At 44.0% G+C, this 26,388-nt stretch overlaps 1 protein-coding gene across 1 annotated transcript in view; it reads right to left on the bottom strand.

Moving 5' to 3' along the window:
• Positions 1 to 1,361: 1,361 nt before the first annotated feature.
• LOC117667840 (carnitine O-acetyltransferase-like) overlaps positions 1,362 to 26,388 on the bottom strand; it is a 64,926-nt gene continuing 39,899 nt past the window's right edge. Inside the window, exons 5-14 of the mRNA XM_034421451.3 lie at positions 24,577 to 24,742; positions 21,274 to 21,448; positions 18,310 to 18,488; positions 15,059 to 15,159; positions 13,077 to 13,196; positions 10,788 to 10,910; positions 9,218 to 9,353; positions 6,556 to 6,618; positions 4,280 to 4,417; positions 1,362 to 2,727 (exon numbers count right to left, since the gene is read on the bottom strand). Of these exons, the coding sequence (XP_034277342.2) occupies positions 2,503 to 2,727; positions 4,280 to 4,417; positions 6,556 to 6,618; positions 9,218 to 9,353; positions 10,788 to 10,910; positions 13,077 to 13,196; positions 15,059 to 15,159; positions 18,310 to 18,488; positions 21,274 to 21,448; positions 24,577 to 24,742 (1,426 nt within the window). The 3' untranslated portion in view covers positions 1,362 to 2,502. The remainder of the gene's footprint in view (positions 2,728 to 4,279; positions 4,418 to 6,555; positions 6,619 to 9,217; positions 9,354 to 10,787; positions 10,911 to 13,076; positions 13,197 to 15,058; positions 15,160 to 18,309; positions 18,489 to 21,273; positions 21,449 to 24,576; positions 24,743 to 26,388) is intronic.

Below are 26,388 nucleotides of genomic sequence, written 5' to 3'. Positions count from 1 at the left end.
CACTAAATGAACAGTTGTATGTTGAGGACTATCTGTACTGCACTTTAACAACTGCACCACCAGGAGTCTTAGTCCTCGACTTACAAAGTTCATTTAGTGACCGTTTGAAGTTACAACGGCACTGAAAAAAGCGACATGATCATTTTTCACACTTATGACCGTTGCAGCATCCCCACGGTCACGCAATTGACATGCTTGACAACCTATTCATATTTATGACCGTTGCAGTGTCTTATGTGATCATCTTTTATGACGTTCTGACAATGGGGAAGCCAGATTCACTTAACAACCATGTTACTAAGTTAACACAGTGCAGTGATTCACTTAGCAACCGTGGCAAGAAAAATCGTAAAATGGGGCAAAACTCACTTAACGAATTTCCCACTTAGCAACATAAATTCTGGGCTCAATTGTGGTCGTAAGTCAAGGACTACCTGCATAGTCTTCGAGGACTTGACCATTCGTTCAGCGACTGTTTGAAGTTATGATGGTGCTGAAAGGAAGGGCTTAGGACCAGTCCCCAAAATCTGTATCCAAAGTGGTTTTGGATAACAAAGGGGAAAGTTTTTATATAAATGATATGGTTAAAGAGATAGAATTGTGGGAAATGATTGAAATTGTATTGTAGTTTTATTTGAATTAAGAACTATGTTTCAATGTTAAATTGCTATATTTTTGGGATTAGAGATAGGATCTAAATTTGGTGAAGTAATAAGGAAATAAAGATTTAATGAGCATTATATGAAGTAATAATAAATATGGGGAAGTTTTAGAAACTGAAATAAGATTTTGGAATATAAACATGTGTGACCTGTATTGTTAATTGTGAGGATTTAGGCTAAGTATTGTGAAATGTATTATGAGTTATTAATTGAATTGAGATCTAAAGTGGGTTAATAGAAGGGTAATCGTTTTGATTAAATAAATAAGAGTAAACTTTTTATAAAATGGTAATAGGGGAGATAGGTGATTTAAGATTAAGTATTGTTAATAGTGAGGATTTAGGGTAAGAATTGTGAAATGTACTATGAGGTATTAATTGAATTAAGATTTAAGGGGGATTAATAGAAGGGTAATTGTTTTGATTAAGTAAATTTGAATAAATCTTTTTAAGATGGTATTAGTTGAGATAGGTGATTTAAGATTAAGAAATAAGTATTATGGCAAAATAGAATATATGAAATCTTGTTAAAAGATGATAAAAAATTGTATAAATTGATGACCGGATGAGGGCTCTGTTCCAAAAAGATGTAATTTGTGTGTTGAGAAAAATAAAAAAAAACTTTTTGCAAAAAACAAACAAAGGGGAAAGTTTAGGAAACATAGAGTTATGCAATATTGGCAGGAAGAAGTTCACGTAATTCATAGAGATCCTGTTTTAATGAATTTGCTAATGAATGACAGCTGAAGTTTTCCTTCTTCAGTTTTTGGTAATCAGTCACACACACACACCTTTACCATCATTGATTTTGCCAGCATTAAATCTGAAATAAAATTAAAATGTCAATGGAAATCTTTCTTCCTGGATCTTGCAATCCTGAATAGAAACTTGACAGTGATTGACTTTTTTAAAACAAACAAACAAACAAAAAACAGAGCTAGGTTGACAGAATGGAAGATGCCACAAGTCATTGCTCCTCACGTCCGCCTTTTGTAACCCTGCAAAGTTTAAGAATCCCTTTTGGATACAGATTAGATTTTTAACCGTGATGCCTTTTATTTCTTTTGCCAAACCTCATCCCAAATGAAAGCAATTTCTTTTAAGGGGTGGAAGACCCAGAAATCAATTCATCGTTTCAGAAGGTCATCCTACCCCAAACGTTTGAGAACCCCTGGGGAAAAAGCATGTAAGGCAGGGATCCCCAAACCCCAGGCTGTAAACCAGTACCAGGCCATGGCCCATTAGAAACTAGGCCACACAAGTGAGTGAAGTTTCATCTGCGCATGCGCAGGAGATAGGTAGCTCAGGAAATTATACCCCGCCCCCCCACCCACCCCCAGTAGCGGTCCTAGGTGCTCAAAAAATTGGGGACAGCTAAAGTAAGGCACAATGTGAACATGAATCACAATCAAAGTTCACCATGCTGTAAAGGTCAGTTTGGAATGGACTGGCAACTCAGTCATAATTTTTGTTTTTTTTTAAAAAAATCTTTCACTGATCTAAACAAGAAATTAACTCAGCACCTTTCCTGTGAGAGAGATATATATATATTTTAAATGTCTTTATTCTGGAAATAAATTAGGATCTGATCTTGCATTTAGAAGATGTATGTATATATATATTTATATAAAGACAGCCACTTCCCCACAAACCCTGTTAAGGGCTAGCAAAGGACATTATGGATTAGGAGTGCTGATGGATGCCGCATCCCAAATTTTGGCCCAAAGGAAAGCAAGGGAGAGATTGGGGATTTCTCAGCAACGACGACGGGTCATCTGTTGGCCAAACTAGAGAGACGCCCTCAGTCACGTTGAAGTCTGAAGTGAAGTTCAAAATATTTCTCAGAGTCTTTCAGGCTGGCCCTCTCCAAAGTTCCCCAACAAGGCCCTCACATCAGCCAGGGCGTTCTGGATGTTTCCGGCTAAGTAAGTGGCATTGGTTTCCTCACAGCAGTTGAAGGCGGTGATGGCAAAATTAACGTGGGTAGGCAAAGGGTTATAGCAAACAGCGTAGCCGTCAGGCACGAGGGGCCCGTAACACATGATGCAGTCCGTGCGGGAAGCGACCTGAAAGACAAAGGAAAGTGGGGTCAAAAAAACACATCTGAACACAGGTAGTCCTCCAATTTACAGCCACAATTGAGCCCAACAATTTCTGTTTTTAAGTGAAATATTTTTAGGAGTATAAGACGCACTTTTTCCCACCCTAAAAGAGGCTGAAAATTTGGGTGCGTCTTATACTCCGAATGTAGCTTTTTCGAAGCTTTTTTTCAGCCCTAACGAGGCGTTAGCAAGTGAAGCGATCTTCCGAGCTTCGCCTGCTTTTCTCATTGCTGCTCCCTCCGATGATCAGCTGTGCTTTAGAACCTGGTTTTTATCCCCTACCAGGGGATAAAATTTTGAGTATGCACGCTCAAAACCAGTGAACTAATGTGCTGAAGCTGACCAGACTAAGGATACTAGCCAGATGAATACCTGGTAGAGAGAATTTCCCCTCCTACTTTCCTCCCCAAAAACTAAGATGCATCTTATACTCCAGTGCGACCTATTCTCTGAAAAATACGGTATATGAAACCTATGATAAAGGGACTATATACTTGATGCTACATGTATTGACAGCAGCGAGAATTGTATTCGTACAATATTGGAAAAATGAGAACACCCCACCAGATGAAAATATAATTCGGAAAATATTGGATTGTGCAGAGATGGATAGAGTAACATTGAAAATGAAAGATAAAGGAGATACAGAGTACTATTCAATGTGGGAATAGGTTTTATCAATGGTTGGATAAGATAAGAGGTAGAAGTTAGACGAAGAAAGATTATTGTTATATGTATGTAAAATATAATTACAATTATTATAATTATAAGCATAATAGTACAATTACTATGATCATAAATTAATATAATTATAAATATTGTTATAATTATTATGCATATTATTATTATCACTATCAGTATATCTGTTATTTTCTTTTTTTGTAAAACAAAATGCCTGGACAATACACTGCCTTCAAAATATTTATATATAAATAAAAAACTTGACTGTAAAAAAAAAAGTGAAACATTCATTAAGAGAGTTTTGCCTTGTTTTACGACTTTTCTTGCCACAGTTGCTAAGTGAATCATTGCGTTGTTAAGTTAGAAACACTGTTGTTCAATGAATCTGGCTTCCCCATCGACTTTGCTGGTCAGAAGGTCCCAAAAAGTGATCACATGATTGCAACTGTCATAAATATGAGTTCAGGTGCCAAAAGTCTGAATTTTTGATTAGGTGACCAAGGGGATGCTGCAATGGTCATAAGTGTGAAAAATGGTCATAAATCATTTCCCCCCCCCCAATCCTGTTAAAAACAAGGAATCTCTTCCTGAGCTGTTTTTTTCAGCAGCCTTGTCTCACAATTGCTTCCTGAAACTGACTGGGCCTTAATCAGTTTCGCATTGGCTTTTGTTGTGGGGAAAATGAATGTTTTATTAGCATTTATTATCATTGTATTTGCCAATGGTTGCTATCAAAGACAGTCAACAAACAGGGACTACCTATACGGAGATATCATAACCTGAGTAATACAGGAATATAGCAAAGAAGTACAAATTTGGAGCAGGCTGTTTGTACCTGTCCTGTGGAGAGTTTCCAGTATGAAGCCATGGTGTAGGAAATATCCATAAAAAGCTCGGGCACATGGAAACCATCCGCGATGGCCTCCATTTTCAGCCCAAGCAAATGGCAGTCGATGCCTTGTCCATCCAGAGCCTGCAAGACATTGCACAAAATCAGCTATCCCTGGAAGATGGAGTGAACTCATATATGCTCCACACATTAAATCGGGGGTCTCCAAACTTGGCAACTTTAAAGATTTGTGGACTTCAACTCCCAGAATCCAACTTTCATGGCTGGCTGAGGAATGCTGGGAGTTGAAGACCACAAGTCTTAAAAGTCGCCAAGTTTGGAGATCCCTGGTTTAAACCATGTTTATTAATAACCTGATGTTTTATACAGTATGTTAAGCCAAAGGGAAATGGGCTTTTTTTTTGCCAGAAACTGAAAGTAAACACCAGAAACTGCAAAACAACAACAACAACAACAACAACAAAAAACACTGAAAATCACAATCACATGGCCACAGAACATTGCAAACAGCCACGAATGCAAATTCTGAATGGACACTAAGCAATCTGTCATTAAGGAAGGACTACCTATAGCCTCTGTTCTTTCAGTGAAATTCAGCAGGCTGGGTGTCTTTGGTACCCCTTCAAGAAAACACTGTGATTCATCTAGACCAGGGGTGTCAAACTCGATTTCGTTGAGGGCCGCATCAGGGTTGTATTTGACCTCAGGGTACTGGAGTGGGTATGGCCAGCTTGACGTCACTTGTGTCGAGGGCGCCTCTGGTGGCCTGTGGTGCCTCTGCCAGCAAAAACGGGCTGCCGATCTCTGTTTTCGGCTGGGATGGCCTCCTGCAACCCTCAGCCTGTAAAAATGGAACTTACAGTCCTCCCGAGCTCCGTTTTCACTGGCAGAGAGTTGCAGGAGGCAGTCCCAGCTGAAAACGGAGATCAGCAGCCTGTTTTCGCTGGCAGAAGCACCATGGGCCAGTCCTTCACTGTTTCCAGAGCGGCCCTGTGGGCCAGATCTAAGCACCCCACAGGCCAAATCCGGCCTCTGGGCCTTGAGTTTGACACCCCTGATCCAGACATAAGAAGTACACTCCCTCTGTTGCGGCACCTGCCTTCTGGAACAGCATCCTCTGATATGTATATGGCTCCTACACTGATGGTGTTCCAAAAGTCTTTAAAAACCATGGTTTTTTTCTCAGGGCTTGGGGCACAGTGCTGATTGAACTCATGTGGAACATTTTGATATTTGTTGCTTATTTTTCTTGTTCTTGCTTTTCTTCAATATGAGCCACCCAGTTATTTAGAGTTGGCACCCTCTGAACCAGTGCTCCTTATCCTTGGCAACTTTAAGATGGATGGACTTCAATTCCCAGAATTCTCTAGCCAACATGGCTGACCGGGGGGAGGGGGGAATTCTGGGACTTGAAATCCACATGTGTTAAAAGTTGCTAAAGTTGAGAAACACAGCTCTAAACTAGTAAACAAATACTTCATTAATAAATAAATAAACCTCCCAACATTTATTCCATTTTCCTTGCCCCAAAAAATATTGCTGTCCTTCATTGTCCTAAAGAAGGTGACATCTCACATTTCTAAGGTTCTAAAATTATTTCTGCAGAACAAGGCGAACTCTGAAGATTTGAGGGTCAGCAATTCATATTGGAGAGTTGCGTGGTGGTTAAAGGTGTTGGGCTAAAAATAGGGAAAACTTTACATTCTAGTCTTGCCTTGTGCATGAAATAAGAGACGTGGTGGGTGGCTCAGTGGTTAGGATGCCGAGTCTTACGACTGTTAAAGGTCTATAGTTTAGCAGTTCAAGACCCGAGTGCCGCAAGACAAAGTGAGTTCCTGTCACTTGTCCCAGCTCCTGCCTACCTAACAGTTCGAAAACATGCAAACGCGAGTAGATGAATAGGTACCACATCTAAGTATGCGGGAAGGTAACAGCGTTCCATGTTTCGCCATATGCTGTCCACTGCAGCATGTTATTATGCTGGTTACAGTGCTGGCTCTTTGGCTTAAGAAACAGAGATCACCCCCCCCCCAAAAAAGTCGGTCGCAACTACCAGGGTAAAACCCGGAGGGGGAAAACTTTACGTGTGAAACCAACTTGTTGAATTTGGGCCAGTCACTTTTTCTCAGCCATAAGAAGCCAGCAATGGCAAACCATTTTTGAAAATGTTGTCAAGGAAAACGTTGCCAACTTCAAGGCTGACTTGAAGACATTAAAAATAAATATTCCTACCCAACACTCCCTCCCGGGAGACAAGTTACCTGCTCTGTCAGGGTGCTGTGGAATTCAACTGCTTGTCTCAGGAGAGATAATCTTTCAGGGGCCTAGTGAAAAAAAAGAGACGTGGATTTTAGATACCAGAAGAGGCCTGCAAGACACAGGAACCTTCAGACCATACACTCTGAAGAACGTTCCAAGAACTCATTGAAAGTCTCACTACTAACATACAGGTAGTCCTCAACTTATGACCACAATGCAGGTAGACATTTTGGTTGGTAAGTGAGGCATTTGTTAAGTGAATTCTGCTCCATTTCTTGGCACAGTTGCTAAGTGAATCACCGCAGTTGATAAGTTAGTAACCGGTTGTTAAGTGAATCTGCTCCCCAATTGACTTTGCTTGTCAAAGGATCACAAAAGGTGACCACAGGGCCTTGGCACACAGCAACGGACCTAAATAGGAAGCAGGTGACAGGCATTTGGATTTTGATCACGTGATTATGGGGGATGCTGCAAAGGTCGTAAGTGTGAAAAATGGTCATAAGTCACTTTTTTCAGTGCCGTCGTAACTTTGAACGGTCGCTAAATGAACTGCCGTAAGTCGTGGACTACCTGTATGTAGAGAAATCTAAATGTTGACATGGATAGAGGCAGTCCTTGACTTACAACTGGTTTAGCGCCCGTTCAAAGTTATGATGAACCTCTCGAGCGTTGAGTTACGATCAAAATTCGAAGTTCTGATGGTTGCTGCCACCACCCTGTGGTCACATGATCATATTTAGGACACTGAGCAACCAACCCACATTTGTGGTCATTTACAGCAGGGGTCACCAACCTTTCGGACCTCAGGGACCACTAAATTCATAATTTTAAATCCCGCAGACCACCAATATGATCTGCCTAATGACCAGCTGGGTGGGCGTGGCAAGGTGGTCATGTGACTGAGTGGGCGTGGCCGACTCAATGTCAATCACATTGAGGGGCGCCTTGCCAGCCTCTACTCGCTACTATTAACCTGCCCGCCCGGGCTCCTTAGGGCCCCAATAGGAAGCAGTTGTTGGAGCTAAGCAGCCACCCATGAGAAAGAGTTGGCAAAACAGCTCAGTTCAAATTGGATCTGAACAAGAAGGAGGCTCAGCAGAAGCACCTCACTGAGGACTAGGAGCATAGGCTTTCCAAGCAGAGGGAAGACCTGCGGGAGTGCAAGGCCAGGTATAGGCACCTGGAGGCTCAGCGGGCTGAGATGGTCAGCCAGTTCCAGGCCATGATGCTGTCCCACTGGAACAAGGCCCTCCGGCTCTTTGCCACCAGCGGCCTTCACCCAAAGCTCCACACCAAGAGGCTGAAGCAGACCCCAAGTTGGAATTTCTGCCCCCCTTCAACCCACACCAAAACACCCAGAAGGTGGAGACTCTCTGCAGTAACACAAGCGTTCATTGCACATATCCGGCCCAGGGGCCGTAGGAGCCCTGATTTAGTACAATATAAAAAATGCAAGTAATTTTTCTGTGGATCACCAAAATTTTCTCGCGGACCACCAGTGGTCCACGGACCACCAGTTGGTGACCGCTGATTTACAGCATCCCGTAATCATGGAACCATGATTTACAACATTTTTTTTGCTGGAAATGGTTGTTTACTTCTGGTTTCTGGCAAAGAACACCCATTGCAGACAATGGATTTACTTAATGACTGCTGTGTTCGCTTAATAACCACTGCAGTTGCTTAATAACCGCCACAAAAAAAGGTTGTAAAAACAGGCATGGTCGTGTAGTGACTCGTTTAATGACTAGCATGACTTGTGTCCCTAATTCTGGGTCCAGTTACTGTTATAAATCGAGGACTATCTGTACTCTTAATTTCAAGATGCATGGAAAAGAGATTGTTGTCGGTAACAGAGACTTTCCTACTTGTCCCAAGACCAAGGCCAGAACAAGGCCAAGACTACTTGAAGAGAAAAATGGACTTCTCCACATACAGAAACTAGCAGGATTGGCAGAATCAAATTCCACCCCATATGACTAATCCAGAAATGAATCTGAAGGCCCTCAAATATGATGAGGTACCGTGTTTCCCCGAAAATAAGACCCTCTCTTATATTTTGTTGAACCCCGAAATAAGCGCTAGGCCTTATTTTTTGAGGAGGTCTTATTAGTTTGGGGCGCGTGGAGCAAGATAGGGCTCCCCTTGCCATCTATCTGATTTCCAGCTCTGTCTCCCTAACCCTAACCAGAGGAAATGGCAGTGCATGCGTTTAAATATTTTCGGGGAGGGCTTATTTTCCAGAAAGGGTTTATTTTGGGGGGAGGGCTTATTATCCGGGGAGGTCTTATTTTCGGGGGAACACGGTAGAATTTCTTTCAATAATTGGCGGTACTATTCGCCATGATGGTGATGGTGGCACACAGAGCCCTCTTTGTGGGCAGGAGCACCATCACTAACTGCTCTTCCGGTTTCTGGCGCTCTGGCCTGCACACGCGTGCATGCACTCCAGTTTCGGCACTTGGTGCCAAAAAGGTTAACCATCACTGGTATAGGGTTTCCTGCCTGAGCAAGGGGTTGGACTAGAAGACCTCCAAGGTCCTTTCCAACTCTGTTATTCTGGTTGAAATAAAATGGGGACTTGATGAAGTGGGTTGTCACCCCAAACTTAAAAAAAAAAAAAAAAAAAAGACCACCAAGGCATCAAGGTGGAAAGCTGAATACCTGGCAGTTCTCATCACCCATTGCCTGGGCAAAGGCCAGCACAGCTGAGGTAGCAGAGCGTATGATTTCTGACCGGCCCTGATGGAAGCGACGAAGCGAAGCTGTCTCTGCGGTGGGACACAATTGCCCGTGTGCTCTAGAAAAGGGAAAAAGGTCAGTTGTAATACACACTCTACGTGCACCATCAGAACTATGCCTCTTAGGTGAGAAACCTTACGGGTACAAAAGGAGATTTCCCCCCCACACACGCAGTGAAAAGGTTCTGTAAGGACTTGTCTCTCCTGTCCCCTCAAGAAAGCGGAACTCTTGAAACTGGCAGCATTTCAAAAGGAACTTTTATGGGGAGACAGTGATAGCAAGGAGGACAGGCAGGATCTGAAGTTCCCACTCAAAACCGTTAGGTTAAAAGTTGTAGAAATCCCTTCCCTCTGTCCAGTCGGAGGTAAGCCAATCCACAGGTGTGAAGTTGTTGTGAGAATTTTGAGCTGAGAAGGTGACCGTAAGGTCCAGCCTCTCCTCCTCGTTCAAGAAAGCAAAGGCTCTTGAAACTTTAGCATTTCAAAAGGAAGCTTTTATTGAACTGGAGTGACAACAAGACAAAAGAAAAGCAAACTCTGAATTCCCTCAGGCAATACAGTTAAGATAAAGGAATTAGAAACCCATCCCTTCAGTCCAGGGGTGAAATGCTCCCGGTTCGGACCAGATAGCCCGATTCGGTAGCGATGGCGGCCAGTGGTTCGGAGAACCGGTAGCAAAAATCCCTGCCTCCCCCCCATGCCCAGCTGAGGCACGCAATCATCAGAGTCTTTTTTAAAAAATTTTAAAAGCATTTTTTTCTACAACCTCTTCGGCTGAAAAAATGCTTTTAAAAGTAAAAAAAAAAGCCTCTGATGATCGCGCGGCTCAGCTGGGATTGATCGGCTGAAGAGGTTGTAGAAAAAATGCTTTTAAAAGCCTCTGACGATCCCAGCTGAGTTGCCTGATCGTCAGAGGCTTTTAAAAGCATTTCGGGAGAAACTCTAGTTAAGATTTTGTGCAGTTTGGAAAACCCCCAAATCCCACTCCTGGCTGACCCCCCCATACCATTCTGCTCCTCCCAGGAGTCCCCAAGCGGCCTGTTTTGGATGTAGGTAAGTGCAGGGTGTGTGCAGAGGCTCGGGGAGGGCAAAAAACGGGCCTACCGGAAGTTCAGGTTGGCCAGAAACGGGCCTGTTTCTGGCCTCCTGTGGGCTTCCAGAGCCTGGGGAGGCCGTTTTCACCCTCCCGGAGACTCAAGGAAAGCCTCTGGAGCCTGGGGAGGGCAAAAATGCTTCCCCCTCCCCATGATGCAGAAGGCCGGCTAGGCCAATGCCACCATGGCCACATCCACCCAGCAACCGGGCAGAGAACCCCTTGCTAAAATTTTTGAAGCCCACCCCTGATTAAGGGATACCCAAAACCACTCTTAGTCGCAGCCCCTGAAAATCCATCTGCAGGCACCCGAGATTGGACGCTTCTGTTTCAAATTCTGGATCCTACCCTCGTCCTCCCGCTTCTCCAAGTCATCCTTTGACTTCACCTGCCAGCTCACCTGTAATGCGCCAGCTGCAGCACTACCTGCATGACCGAGTCAGGCCTCAAGTTTTGGCTTTTGAGAAACTCCTTCCCAAAGCCGTCATAGGTGAAACAACGGATGTCCAGATCGCTGATCAGGCTGAAAGAGAAAGAGAGAGAGACTCAGAGCTCAGGCAGATGCAGTGTCAGATGCAGAGAAACAATTTTCTCCTGTAGGCCCTTGATGGGATACCTACAGTAGTGGCCAAAATTGTGGAAACCTTTTGGGAAAAGTGTATTTTTGAGGTTTGATGGCTAATAACACTACTTTTGGGGGGGGGGGTGTTTCAAGATAATCCTATTCCGCTGCTAGAATGGCCTGGGAATAGCCCAGACTTTAACCCAATTGAAAATCTATGGAGCCAACTAAAGAAACTTGGTAGTCAGAAGCGACCCAGCAATAAAACTCAGTTAATAGAAGCAATCCTTCAATCTTGGTTTCACATTAGAACAGCTGCAGAACTAAAAGACTTGGTTCACTCCATGGGAAGACGCTGTAAGGCTGTAATTCATGCTTAAAGGTTCCCCAACTAAGTATTAACTGACATGGTTATAATTTTTGTATATCTCATTTTTTCTACGTGTTTCACTTTTCTTCTTTATTCTGTAACTGCTATTCTAATAGCAAATCCTTCATAAAAGTTATTGCATTACATTCTTGATTAAATTATCTTTCCATTGATATATAATTTTATGGTACTACTCCCCCCCAAAAAATGGTGTTATTAGCTAGTTTTAGAAAATACACTTTTCCCAAAAGGTTTCCACAATTTTGACCACTACTGTATGGTGTCGTCTCCTGAGGCCCACCCTGCTCCCTGCCCCATAGATGTATTACATTTGTTTGACATTACAGTATTTTAATTAAAAACAACTATTATAGAGGGAAGTCTGCAGCCACAAAATAAAACACCATCAAATGAGGGAAAACTAAAATTAACCCTTTTGGGAGATAGGGTTACCCTGGACTGCCATCTGTCAGAAATGGGGTACGTTCTCCTGCTTGGGCAGGGGGGGGTTGGACTAGATGACCTACAAGGTCCCTTCCAACTCTGTTAATTTATCTAGAAAAGAGCCAAAGGTTATTTTGGGAAAGGCAGAAGAAAAGAGAAGATGACCAGCAAGATGGATGGACTCTGTTGTTAGAGTGGTGGTGGAGGCACTATCGGAAGAGCTGAAGGACTGGGGAAAAAAACTCTCTCTATATCAGTGGTGAAATGTAAAATTTGTTACTACCGGTTCTGTGGGCGTGGCTTGGTGGTGGGGTAATATGACTGAGTGGGCATGCTTTTAAAGCCTCTGACGATCCCAGCTGACTTGCCTGATCAGCAGAGGCTTTTTTTCCCTTTAAAAACATTTTTTCTATAACCTCTTCGGCCGAAGAGGTTGTAGAAAAAATGCTTTTAAAAATTAAAATAAAAGCCTCTGATGATTGCGCGGCTCAGCTGGGCAATGGGGAGGGGCAGGGATTTTTGCTACCGGTTCTCTGAACCACCTGCCTCCATCGCTACTGGATCAGGCAATCTGGTCCGAACCGGGAGCATTTCACCCCTGTTCTATATGATTGATAAGATGACTTAATGGTGCATAATCAATCAAGAAAAAAAAAAGTTCCAGAGCAAGAAACAAAAGAACCAGGGAGTCCTCGACTTACAGCCACAATTGAGCCTAAAATTTCTGTTGCTAAGTGAAACATTTTTAAAGTGAATTTTGCCCAATCTTTCATTGTCACAATTGTTAAGTGAACCACTGCAGTTGTTATGTTAGTAACCCGGTTGTTAAGTGAATCTGGTTTCCCCATTGGCTTTGCTTGTCAGAAGGCCCCAAAAGGGGATCACGTGACCCCAGCAGTGGTGGGTTGCCCCTGGTTCGCACCGGTTCTATAGAACCGGTAGTAAAACTGGCAGGAGGCTCCGCCCACCAACCCCGACATCATCAAAATGCCTCTGCGCATGCGCAGAAGAGCGCGCAGCCCTGCTGCGAACCGGTAGTAAAGGTAAGTAGAACCCACCCCTGGACCCCGGGACACTGCAACCGTCATAAATATGAGTCTGAATTTTGATCACGTGACCTTGGGGGATGCTGCAATGGTCATAAGGGTGAAAAAGAGTCACTTTTTTCAGTGGCGTTGTAGCCTTGAATGGTCACTAAATGAACTGTTGTACGTCGAGGACTACTGGTGTTTTCCACCCCTTCAGTGGGGCTGACAAGGTGCGCTACCAAAACAGGCCACGGCCACCCCGGAGCACACGCCCTGCTTACTCACACATCCAGATTCTGCTTTGCACGCTCCAGGTCCCGCTTGACTTCTGGAGTGATGGAAAAATACAGTTTTTGGGGTAACTGTAGAGGGATCATTGGGCTGCGTGTCATGACTGGATCTTTGCTGAGGGAAAAGAAAGGGAGGAAAGATGCATCACGTTTTAAGTTTTTTTTTAATGTTTTCATTTTTAATAATGACTTTTTATATTTTTATAAGTTTTTATATAGGGCCTGCTTTTGCTGATGATTGCACGATGCCCAGAGTCGCTTCTCGTGAGATAGGTGGCCATATTGGCATCCTTCAGTCTCAAGAGACTATGGTGTCGTGCTCTGGAAAGAGATCCTAAAACAGCATCTATTGTGACTAAAAAGGCCAATTTGAGAGTGGCAACCCCTTCCACACTGAGGGCAGATACATTCTGTCCCCTGCCCAGCCCCCAGATTTCACTGGTTCCGGGACTGCCTCTATGCCTCAGCCTGCCGAACAAGTGTCTCTTCGAATTGGAGAAGGCCACGCTGTGTCTTTAGCCTCCAAGCTGAACATTCGGAGGTCAAGGTTTCCCAGTTGTGGCCATATAAATGTGATTAATAAAACTAAAACAAACAGGCACCTAATTAAAATTCTCCCCAAAGGTGCTTTTTGCAAAAGGCCGCTGGGCTTTCTGGTTTTTCTTTTGAAGACGTTTTGCTTCTTAAGCAGCTGAAAAAGCTTCTTGGATGAGAAGCGAAACATCAAAAGAATTTTTTTTTCAAAAGAAAAAAAAAAACCAAGGAAATCCAGTTGCCACCTGAAAAAGCACCTTTAGGACTACTAATTACTAATTGTAATTGTAACTAATTACTAATTAGTAATTCAAAAAAATTACAATTGCGTTGAAATGGACAGGCTAACACTGGAATTAAAGGATAAGGTAGACTCGAAATATTTTATGGTATGGAACAAATAGCATGAATGGATAAATCAAAAACAAAGTTTGTAAGATAACAAAATTAACAACTAGACACTGTCAACAACGTATACGTATATAGATATTTATATATTGTAGTTTGTATTATTATATTGTATTTTCTATTTTTCTTTTTTTTTCTTTTTCTTTCTTTTGTGTGTCTCTCCCTTTTTATGTCTTTTTCTTTTGTTTTTATTGTTCTTTTATCTTTCTTTATTTCATATTTTATAATGTATGTAGTTAATGTGATATTTTATCTTTTTATACTTAATAAAGATTGTTTTTTTTTTTAAAAAAAGGACTACTCTGTTATATGAAAGCAACATCCCTCTAGCCAGGTTCATACCCATGAACTAAGCCTTAACATGGTTTATGGACCATGTTATATACTTAGGACTGGTTATTTACGGAACCGCCTGCTACCACCAATAGCCTCCCACCGACCAGTACGCTCCCATAGAGAGGGGCTCCTCCGGGTGCCGTTGGCCAAACAATGTCGACTGGCGGCCCCCAGGGGGAGAGCCTTCTCTGTAGGGGCACCTACTATCTGGAACGAGCTCCCCCTGGAGATACAGAGGATCCCGGATCTGCGTACCTTCCGTCACGCGCTCAAGACTTTCCTATTTCATCAAGCTGGCCTGACCTGTCTTTCCCCTTTTTAAATGGAAATTTTAAATTTGGTTTTAAATTATTGGGGTTTAAAATTTGTTCAGCCAAATTATTTAATTCGTTTTAGTTTATTTTAAATTTTGTATTTATATGTTTTATTCTATGGCTGTTCACCGCCCTGAGTCCTTCGGGAGTAGGGCGGTATACAAATTCAATTAAATAAATAAAAATAAATAAATTTCATTCTGCCATGCAGTTATGGGTGGAGTTTACCATTCCTGGTCACTGGCTATTGAGTTCAAAGCTGCATCTCAAGGACTATGGTTTTCTGAACGCTTTTTGTAGCACCGGTTCGAAATCTGCTCACGGGAGTCAAGTCAGGCTATCTATCCCCACAGCTTCATCTTCTTCCCCCAATAAGGGACATTACCAATAATCCATGACGTAATCGATGACTGTGGCAATCAGTGGCCCCTCAGCGATGGCTTGTTCGTAAAGGACTCCACAGGTGCCATCTTCTCCGATGATGAACTGAAGGCCAGGGAAAAAGAACGAGTGGAAAGAAGGAATAGAAATGGTTTGTTAGGCACGGAAAAGATACAATTAAAAAGCTGGTTCCAGCTACAGCAGGGAACCACAACTCCTAGGCCGTGGCCAGGGTTGGATTTTAAAAATTTTATCAAGGGGTTCTCTGCCCAGTTGCTGGGTGGGCATGGCCATGTCTGCCTCCTGCACCATGGGAGGGGGCCTCCCTGGCTCTGGAGGCTTTCCTCGAGCCTCTGGGAGGGCAAAAACGGTCTCCTCAGGCCGGAAACCCGTATTTATTTGTTTGTTTATTTATTTATTTATTGGTTTGATTTATATGCTGCCCTTTTCCGGAGACTCAGGGCGTTAAGCAATAGCCTTCATACTTTTGTATATACCTGCTTAGTAGGGCTTTCGGGCCCCCCTAAGCGGTGTTCTTTTTTATACAAAGTCAGCTTATTGCCCCCACAATCCGGGTCCTCATTTTACCTACCTCAGAAGGATGGAAGGCTGAGTCAACCTTGAGCCTGGTGAGATTTGAACTTGTAGTAATTGCAGGCAGCTGGTGCTACTTAACAGCACTTTAGTCTGCTGCGCCACCAAGGCTCCTTTTTTTTTTTGTTTTTCGCCCTCCCCGAGCCTCCATGCGCACTCTTCACTTACCTGCATCCAAAACGGGCCACGTGGGGACTACTGGGAGGGGTGGGGTGGGCGGGGCCAGCCAGGAGTCAGATTTGGGGGTTCTCCAAACTGCACAGAATCTTAGCTAGAGGTTCTCCCGAACCCCTGTGAACCCCCAGCAGCCCACCCCAGGACGTGGCCCATTACTGGTCCATGGCCAGTTCAGAAGTGGGCCGTGCAAGTGGTGGGCCGGTGCATGCAGCTCTATTTACGCGAGGCGGGCTGGCAGACACATGCACGCACCAGTGCATTGCTTACACAGGTCAGTTCCCTTTTCTCGTCCCCGCCAGGCTGCCAAGCCATTAAGGTTGGGGACTGCTGAGCTTTTCTCATCTTTTTTATTTTGGATGATGAAAAAAGCAGAATAAAATAATGTGTATTCCCAAATACAATTTTTAAATGTATTCTTTACTTGTCACTGGCTGACTGCTTACCAACCCAAGTTAGTGTTTGTTAGGTAGCCATGTAGCTTTCTTAAATCATTTTTTTAAAAAACTGTGCCATTAAATAGAGATCGACACAGCACACAGGCCAAGTCTCGTTCTGTTCGTATCAAGAGAAATGGACAAAACTCTAAATGCCTAAATTTTGATCTAGGATTTGGCCTGCGGAAGCCATCCCATCTTTTTAAAAATATAATTCTAAAAATGTTCAAAACGGTTATGATGTAACTGAAACTTGGAAGCTTTTTGAGATGCTTCCTTCTTAATGGCACATTATTGATTACCGAGAACATAGAATAATAGTTGGAAGGGACCTCGGAGGTCTTCTAATCCAACCCCTTGCTCAAGCAGGAGACCCTATATCTGTGATGGCGAACCTATGGCACGCGTGCCACAGGTGGCACGTGGAGTCATATCTGTGGGCACGCGAGCGTTGCCTTACGTCAGCTCTGCCAGCTGATTTTCGGGCCTTCTATGCCCACTGGAAATTGAGAAACGGGCTGTTTCCGGCCTCCGGGTGGGGGGGAAAGGCCGCTTTTGCCCTCCGCAGGCTCCTAGAAAGGCTCTGAAACCTGGGGAGGGCAAAAAACCGGCCTTCCAGTCCCACTGGAAGTTGGGGAACAGGCAATTTCTGGTCTCCGGAGGTCCTCCAGGGGGGTGGGGAAGGCCGTTTTCGCCCTCCCCAGGCTCCAAGAAAGCCTCTGGAGCATGGGGAGGGTGAAAAATGGGCGTACCGGGCCTACTGTGCCATCACATGTCAAAAGCGCGGGGAGTGCGGGGGGGTTGCACACGCATGCGCGGGGGTGGGTGGGGTCATTGAATTATGGGTGTGGGCATACGCACATGTGACCCCCCCCCATGCTCTGCCCACTTTTGGCACGCAACAGCAAGAAGGTTAGCCATCACTGCCCTATATCCTTTCAGACAAATGGTTGTCCAGTCTCTTTTTGAAAGCCTTCAGTGATGGAGCACCCACAACTTCTGAAGGCAAGTTGTTTCATTGGTTGATTGCTCTCACCGTTAGGAAATTTTTCCTTAGTTCTAAGGTTGCTTCTCTCCTTGGTTAGTTTCCAACCATTGTTTCTTGTTTTGCCTTCTGGTGCTTTGGAAAATAGTTTGACCCCCAACATCTTTGTAGGAACCCCTCAAATATTGGAACAGTGCTATCATGTCCTCCCTAATGCTTCTTTCCATTAGACTAAGGTAAGGGTAAAGGTCCCCTCACAGATGCGTGCTACTTGTTTCCAGCTCTAGGGGGCAGTGCTCATCTCCGTTTCAAAGCCGAAGAGCCAGCGCTGTCTAAAGACGTCTCTGTGGCCGGCATGACTAAACGTCGAAGGCGCACGGAGAGCTGTTACCTTCCCACCAAAGTGCTCCCTATTTTTCTACTTGCATTTTTTACATGCTTTCGAACTGCTAGGTTGGCAGAAGCTGGGACAAGTAACGGGAGCTCACCCCGTTACGCGGCACTACGGATTCGAACCTTCTGATTGACAAGCTCAGCATCTTAGCCGCTGAGCCACCGTGTCCCTTTCCATTAGATTAGACATACCCAATTCCTCTGTTTTTTCGTACATTTTAGCCTCCAGCCCTCTAATCAGTTTTGCTGCTCTTCTCTGCACGCTTTCCAAAGTCTCAACATCTTTTTGCATTGTGATGACCAGAGTGTGGTCTTACTAAGGCTTCGTAGAACTACTAGAACTTCACAAGATTTTGATTCTATCCCACAATTGATGCAGCCTAGGAATGCATTGGCTTTTTTGGCTGCCGCCGCACACTGTTGGCTCATATTTAAGTGGTTGTCCACTAAGACTCCAAGATCCTTCTCACAGTTACTGGCATTGAGCCTAGTTTCACCTAATCTATACTTGTATAGTTGTTGTTTTTTTCTTACCTAAGTGTAGAACCTTACTTTTATCTATATCTTTTTAACCTTACTTTTATTTATTACTGTACAACTGAGGATCATATGTCTTTAGGCTTCCAAACTGAAGCCTAATTCCTGCTTCCTAAGTCCTGCTTTGATTCTCACCTGCAGCGTCTTGTCAAACCAGCGATTGCCACTGTTGGAGTAGCTTCCTCCACCATGCAACATCTGAGCTGCTAAACGGCTTTGGACGTGGGCATCGGACACCTTCAAGATAGGGGCATCCAGACAGACGGTAAAGAGGCTACGTTGGATCTTGAGAGCCGATTCCTGGTTCAGCTTGTCTGGAACAAGAAACGCCAGATTTAATTCCCGACATAGTTGTGTTGTAGCACAGGACAGAGCTCAAATTCATTCTCTGGAGGGGGAAAGGGGGTCAGAAAACAGGGGGCAACCTTAAAAAAATTTAACCTGACTTCATTCCTTTTTTCATTTACATATAGTTAAAATTAAAGTAAACTGAACATGCCGTACTTTTTGGAGTATAAGACGCACCTTGCCCCCCGCCCACTAAGAGAGGGTGAAAATGTTGGTGCGTCTTATATACCAAATACAGCCATTTTTGGCCTCCTGAACCCCCGCCCCTTGTGTCCCGTTTTCGTCAAAAACAGGCCCGTTTTTTGCAATAACGGGATGCGTAGAAGGAGTGCTCCTGGTGGCTGGGGAGGGCAAAAACATGACACGTGTGGTAAGCCAAAAATAGGTCCGTTTTTCACAAAAACGGGTCCATTTTTTTCAGAAACGGGGGCCCTCCCCAGCCCCCAGGAGCACTCTACAGGCCTCCCAAACCCTCTGCAGGCCCCGTTCTTGCAAAAAACAAACCCGCTTTTGGCCTCCCAAACCCCCCATGCACGTTTTTGCCCTCCCCAGCCCCTAGGAGCACTCTGCAGGCCTCCTAAACCCTCTACACATCCCATTTTTTGCAAAAATGGGACGCGCAAAGCAGGGGTGGGTTCTACTTACCTTTACTACCGGTTTGCAACGGGGCCGCGCTCGTGGGCTCGCTTCGCTCGCACTTCTGCGCATACACAGAAGCTTCCTGATGACGTCGGGGTCAGTGGGTGGAGCCTCTGGCTGGTTTTACTACCAGTTCTTGCAAACCGGTCTGAACCGGGGGCAACCCACCACTGGCGCAGAGGGTTTGGGAGGCCTGCAGAGTGCTCCTGGGAGCCGGTGAGGGCAAAAACTTTTTTTTTCTTGTTTACCTCTTCGAAATCTTGGTGCGTGTTATACTCCAGTGGGTTTTATCGTCCAAAAAATATGGTATATTTAATATGACTACACTGTACCCTCCCATCAAATGTTTAATCCTGATTGACTGGTCTGAAGATGTATATGAGCCACGTTTGACATGCAAACTGACTACAGCAGAAATAAAGAAGTTCACTGAGGGAAAAATGCAAGTACCACAGTGGCCCTGTCATTCCCAATCAATAGAGAGAGGTGTGAAACAGGTCACAGAAGTAACAAGCCGATGAGAAACGTGAGGGTCATATCAAAGGCCAAGAAGCAAGTTGGCGACTGATGTCGAATCAAACCAAGACTTGACGAAAGTCCCTTAAACAATTTTGTAACTCAGATCATTGCTTTCTGATGTTAGTTTATGGATTGCATGGATTATTATTATTATTATTATTTTGCTTAGCTAGGTAAGATTCATTCAGGAAAATAAACTTTAATTTTTGTAGCACAAGGTGTAATTTTGAGGAGATAAAATTAACAGCGTTTGGGTTACAAGAGATTTTTGCGGGGTGTATGATCAGACGTGGATTTACTAAGCTAAACGTCGTACAGTTCCAAAAAATAAACAGCAGGTTTGAATTCTTGGCATAAAAACATATAGTTTTATAAGACGCTCCGGACTATAAGACGCACCTACCTTTTTTGGTGAGGAAAACAAGAAAAAGAAATCTGCCTCTGCCTCCCAGCAATTTTGTCTCGTTGCAGCAAACAGCAAATAGCTTGCTTTACTTTCATTTTTGTTTTCAGCATAGCTTGATTAGCACAAGAAAAAAAAATCTGCTCCCAGCAATTTACCTCCTTGCAGCAAGCAGCAGAGGCCCGCACAAAACAGCTGAGTCGGGAGGCCAATCCAATCAACTTGTACTAATTAGACTGTGCTGAAGCTGAAACGAGCTGTTTCTTCTTGCTGCAAGGAGTTAAATTGTTGGGAGGCAGAGGCCAAAGGGTGGGGGCCAGTGGGTGGGCGGGGCTACATTTGGTGTATAAAACACACCTAAATTTTCACCCCCTTTTAGGGGGGAAAAAGGTGTGTCTTACACTCTGAAAAATACGGTATGTGGCCTCAAGTAAGCGTCTGATCTGGATTGAAAACAAGCAACATCCTATGGTAATACTATAGTTTAATGCCAGATTTTACATACTGTAGGTCCATTTAATCTACAATCAGCAATCTATTCTGTATTCTATTGTCTATCTATAATTGACAGCCATTTCTATTTACTGTCCTGGAAATTTACCTCTGCTGTTAAGAGTTTATATTATGTTATTTATGCTATTGTATTTTTATTATTAGTTGAATAATAAAAATACAATTGTATAAATAGCTTTTCTGCCTGGAAAAGCAATTTACTTTTAAACAATGGGGTATAAATTTAGAAATAGAAAGTTTAGTGGAATATGAAGAATAAGTAATAAATGTTTGCCAGTAATATCTGATAGAAGAGAGAGTAGTTCTTTATAGTAAAGAACTGTGGAAAGAAAGTCAAACGGCCACCATGGTCATGCCCAACTCCGGCCACCACCACCCCTGACCATCCATGGTCAAACACATCCCTGATACGACTCTCAATGAAATCGTGTTTGACACCCCTGCCTTAATGTGTTTTAAAGAAGCCATTTGTTACATCTCGATCCAGTCACTGGGGAATGGCAAGATAATAAAATTAGGAGCACTTTGACAGAGGACCTTGAGAGGCAGGGCTCCCCTTCCCTCAAAATGGAGAATGAACAGCCATCTAACATGGATACTTTAATCTGGATTCCTGCATGGAGGCTTGATGATCGAAGGCCCATAACTTCTACCTACCAAAACGTGGCTCCCCATACCTTTCATGAGACTAGTGAAGGCTTCTCCCCAGGTATGTCGGTGGTCACTGGTGAGGACTCCCAAGGGCTCTTTATCCAACTTCCAAGAAAAGGAGCGGATTTTTAGGAGCTGGAGATAGAGCTGGTCGATGGTCAGCGGTGTCCCATCACTGTTGTATACTTCAAGCTGGAAGAACTGAGAAAGGAACAAAGAATGACAATAAGGATGCTTATCGCAAGGAGGTAGAGCAGGAGTCTGCAACCTTAAAACATTCAAAGAGCCATTTGGATCCATTTCCCACGGAAAAGAAAACACCGGGAGCCACAAAACCCTTCCCATGCCTGACTATTTCTGGAGCGGCCACAAAACTAGCATATGTAGTTGAATTAAACGTTCTGTTTTCTTCTGAAACTTTTCTTGGATTTATCCATGGTTGGCCTACCGGGGGTTGAAAAGCTCAATAAATCGTGTGCCAGCGGGTGTCACACATTGGCAGTTGCGACGCATATTTTGAGTGACAGGGAGCTACAGCAGAGGGGTGAAAGAGCCACATGCGGCTCCAGAACCACAGGTTGCTGACCCCTGAGGTTGAGAGTTTGCTAGTGTTTTTCTTAAGCAGCCTTGTTTTAAACATTGGAAAAACTCAAGAGATCATTGTCGATTTCAGAAAAGGCAGGCACAGCCACACACCTCTTGTGTATTAATGATTCACCTGTGGAGATGATTAGCAGCATCCAATTTCTGGGGGTGCAGCTAACAAGTAGGTTAGCTTGGTCGCTCAACAGCGAGACAGTGGTGAAGCGGACACAGCAGAGCTTGCATTTTCTGTGTCACCTAAGAAAAGTTCATCTTCCTTCCCCTGTCCTTACCACCTTCTATAGAGGGATGATCGAGAACAACCTGTCCTATAGCATGACAGTCTGGTTTGGAAGCATTACAGCTTCAGACAGGAAGGCGATGCAGAGAGTGGCGAGGACAGCAGAAAAGATTATTGGCTGCTATCCAGGACATAGCAGATAACCTCCTGGGAGGAAGCTTCATGGTATCCGAAGCAGAACATCCAGATTCAGCCAGTGTTTTGTTCCATACAATATCAACCTCGTGAACTCTCAACTTTCCTTTTTCCGCTATGTATTCAAGATGGACAGTGATCAATATTTTTTTATATATATATATATATATATATATATATATATATATATAAAATTTGATTTATATGCCGCCCTTCTCCGGAGACTCAGGGCGGCTTACAATATGTTAAGCAATAGCCTTCATACTTTTGTATATTTTATACAAAGTCAGCTTATTGCCCCCACAAACTGGGTCCTCATTTCACCTACCTTAGAAAGGATAGAAGGCTGAGTCAACCTTGAGCCTTGGAGAGATTCGAACCAGCAGAAATTGCAGGCAGCTGTGTTAATAACAGGGTGCGTAAACCACTGTACTATCAAGGCTCTTGATAGAGCTCTAACTATGTATTAGTTAGGGTGTAGGTATATACATATGTATCAGGGGTGGGTTCTAAAAGTTTTTACTACCGGTTCTGTGGGCGTGGCTTCTTTTGTGGGCATGGCTTGGTGGGAGAGGAGGGGCGTGACCAACTTTTTTTTTTTACTTTTAAAAGCATTTTTTCTACAACCTTAAGAGGTTGTAGAAAAAAATGCTTTTAAAAGCCTCTGACGATCTCAGCTGAGCCGCGCGATCATCAGAGGCTTTTTTTTTTTTACTTTTAAAAGCATTTTTTCAGCCGAAGAGGTTGTAGAAAAAATGCTTTTAAAAGTTAAAAAAAAAAAAAGCCTCTGATGAGGTGGGCGGGGTAAGCGAGCAGCAACCAGGCCGGGGACCGGTCCGGGAGTGTAGCCAGCCAATGTTATTACCGGTTCTCCGAACTATTACAAATTATTACTACCGGTTCTTGCGAACCGGGAGCAACCCACCACTGATATGTATGTATATAGCATGTCTCTATGGGTATTATGTATGCGTACACTTTTGAGAGCAGGCAACAGAATTTCACTTTTAATTTGTGCTAAGGTGCCCACGCACAAAAATGACAATAAAGGCTATCTTAAGCAGAGAAGTGAGGGGTACCCCATCACACCAAGGAGCTGTTCACTTCTGGTTTCTTTGAGAAAGTCCCCAAATGTTTTGGGGTTCACACCCATCCAGGGACCTAAGAACCTAGAACGACCCTCTATCATCCAAAGGCCCTGAGTACTGCTATATAGGTAGTCTTTGAGTTATGGCAATTCATTTAACAACTGGAAAAAACCAACTTGCGTTGATAACTGTCGCATCAGTCATATAATTACAATTTGGGTGCTTGGCAACCGTTGTACATATATGATGGTCCCAATGTCCTAGGTGATCATCATTTGCAATTTTCCCAGCTGGCTTCCGACAAGCAGTGTCAATGGGGAAGCAGGCAGTGAAGGTCATAAGTCATGGTCGCCTGGCATCTCAGTTAACAGCCACGGCAAACAGGTCATAAAGTTGGGTACTGTCATGTGATACCTCAACTTAATGATTGCATCACTTAATGAATTTTCCAGTCTCTATTGCAGTTGTAAATCCAGAACAACCTGTATCCTTCCTCTAAGGCAGGGGTCTCCAAACTTGGCAACTATAAGACTTGTGGACTTCAACTCCCAGAATTCCCCAGCCAGCATGGGAATTCTGGGAACTGAAGTCCACACATCTTTAAGTGAGCCCACATGTCTGAAGTCCACACTTTTAAGACTTGTGGACTTCAACTCCCAGAATTCCCCAGCCAGCCATGGTGGCTGGGGAATTCTGGGAATTGAAATCCACATGTCTTAAAGTTGCCAAGTTTGGAGACCCTTACTCTAAGATCACCTACCACAGCGGTTTCTGAAAGGAGAGGGGGGGCCTCACAGGAGCTTCACATTCCTGGACCTTAGCACACTGCCTCCAATCCTATAACCATGATATACCTTAATGACTGCATTAGATTTATATACCCCTCTTCATTTGGGAGCTTAAGGGGGCATCCAAACTGCACTCCATGGTATCCAAAAACAATTCTATGGGGTACAGTGGATTAAGAGGATTAAGATGTCACGTGACTGATCCAAAGTAATCCAGGGAATTTCCGTGGTTGAAAGGAGACTAGAATCTGGATGTCTCCAATTACGCGTCAACACTGAACTAGAACATTGCACTTTTAAAATATTAAAATAGTATTTTATCTCTTTTTCTTATGTAGTAGTAAAGAAATATGGGGTCTTCTATTCAGGCCCCCCCAAGAATTGCTCCCAACAGATCCAGGGATCAAAGGTTGGACCAACATGAAGGTATTTTACCTGGAAGTTGCGAACAACGGTAATATAATTTGGGGGTTTCCGTCCAGGTGGAGGCAGTAAAATAGTGTCACGTTTTCGTCCAGGAAGTCGGCAAGAGGCAAAGAGGCGAGAATAGCAGTCCATGCTGAGAGGGTGACCGTGGGAATACTCAACTAGCAGGGTCTGGCTGCCATGGTGGATGGAAAGAAATAGGTAACAAATCAGCTTTCTCTCTCAATGTCAGTCCACAAGAAAGCCGTGGGCATACCTGCATATGAATTTCTGACAGTCTTTTGCCCCCCTTTTCATCCAGAAGTTGAAGACAGGCCTTAGAATTCAATTTCCCCCCCTTTGAACTAGGTTGGCTAGGAAGGATGGAGTGGCCCAAAGTCTATATAAAGGCTGCAAAGAGTGCAGAGAAGAGCAACAAAATGTCAGGGTTCCAAGTAACACCCCCAATGAAAGAAAACTCCGAGGCTCGAGTTTCCTCAAAGTTCCATTTCATTAGAGATGTCATATTGGCACATCTGGGAAAACCCGAATCTGAAACCTTCCGGGTTTTCCCCACCCAAAAGAAAGCCCAAGTTCCTGCCCCAGCACCCAGATGTCCATCACATTGTCCAGTCAATGCACCATCCCAACTGGAGATGACTCCCAGTCACACCCCTCGAGGTGCAGGGAAGAGTGGCCTTGACTCTCGGAGAAAAGAATGTTATTTTGACTACGTAACTCCCCAGTTCTATACAATCCCCCCTCCCAATTTCCCACTGCATTAAATGTGGCAGGCCTGAAGATCCAATGCCCAAGATGGTTTCCAGGCCTGTCATAAATAGGATTAGGGAACTAGGGGCTAAAACATATGAAGAACAGTTGCAGGAATTGGGTCTGTCTAGTTTAATGAAAAGAAGGACTGGGGTAACAGGATAGCAGGGTTCCAATATCTAAGGGGATGCCACAAAGAAGAGGGAGTCAATCTATTCTCCAAAGCACCTGAAGGCCGGACAAGAAGCAATGGGTGGAAACTAATTGAGGAGAGCAGCCTAGAACTAAGGAGGAATTTCCTAAAAGTGAGAACAATTTATCAGTGGAACGACTTGCCTCGGGAAGTTGTCGGTGATCCAAGACTGGAGGTTTTTAAAAAGAGACTGGACAACCACTTGTCTGAAATGGTATAGAGCAGGGGTGTCAAACCCGATCGCATTGCAGGCCGTATCGGGATGTTTTTTGCCTTTGCGGAGCTGGGGCCGGTGTGGCCTCTGCGGGTTGTATCCGGTCCACAGGCCACCAGTTTGACAGGCCTGGTATAGTCTCCTGCTTGAGCAGGGGCTTGTACTAGAAGACCTATAAGGTCCCTTCCAACTCTGTTATTCTGGTTCAAATAAAATGAATGAATTACCATATTTTTCAGATGTAAGACGCTCCAGAGTATAAGACGCACCTTACTTTTGGAGGAGGAAAATAAGAAAAAAAATTCTGCCTCGGCCTACCAGCATCCATCAGTATTCATCTGGCTAGTGTCCTGTCAGTGTGTGAGACTGTTTGGAAACTGAAACAGTATTTGCTGTGTGAGCAACAAGGAAGGAGACAGCAAGGAGCCTGGGCGTATTCTAAAGCTGCATGCTGTGCTGATCTCTGAAACTAAAACTGAAACTCCTCTCCTCTGCTTGTGTTTTGCTTGCTCTGCAAACTCTGACAGTCCTTGCAACAAATAGCGAACAGCCAGGTCAGCTTCAACATATTATTGCAGCCTGATTCAGCATGAGCAGCTGATTGGCGGGTGAATCGGCCTCCTGGAATACCCCCTGCAATACCCCCTGGTATTGCCATCGACCA

This window comes from Pantherophis guttatus, chromosome 2 (genome assembly GCF_059756535.1).
Source record: "Pantherophis guttatus breed Tessera chromosome 2, ASM5975653v1, whole genome shotgun sequence".
Lineage (NCBI taxonomy): Eukaryota > Metazoa > Chordata > Lepidosauria > Squamata > Colubridae > Pantherophis > Pantherophis guttatus.
This window is presented reverse-complemented; position numbering and strand designations above follow the sequence as displayed.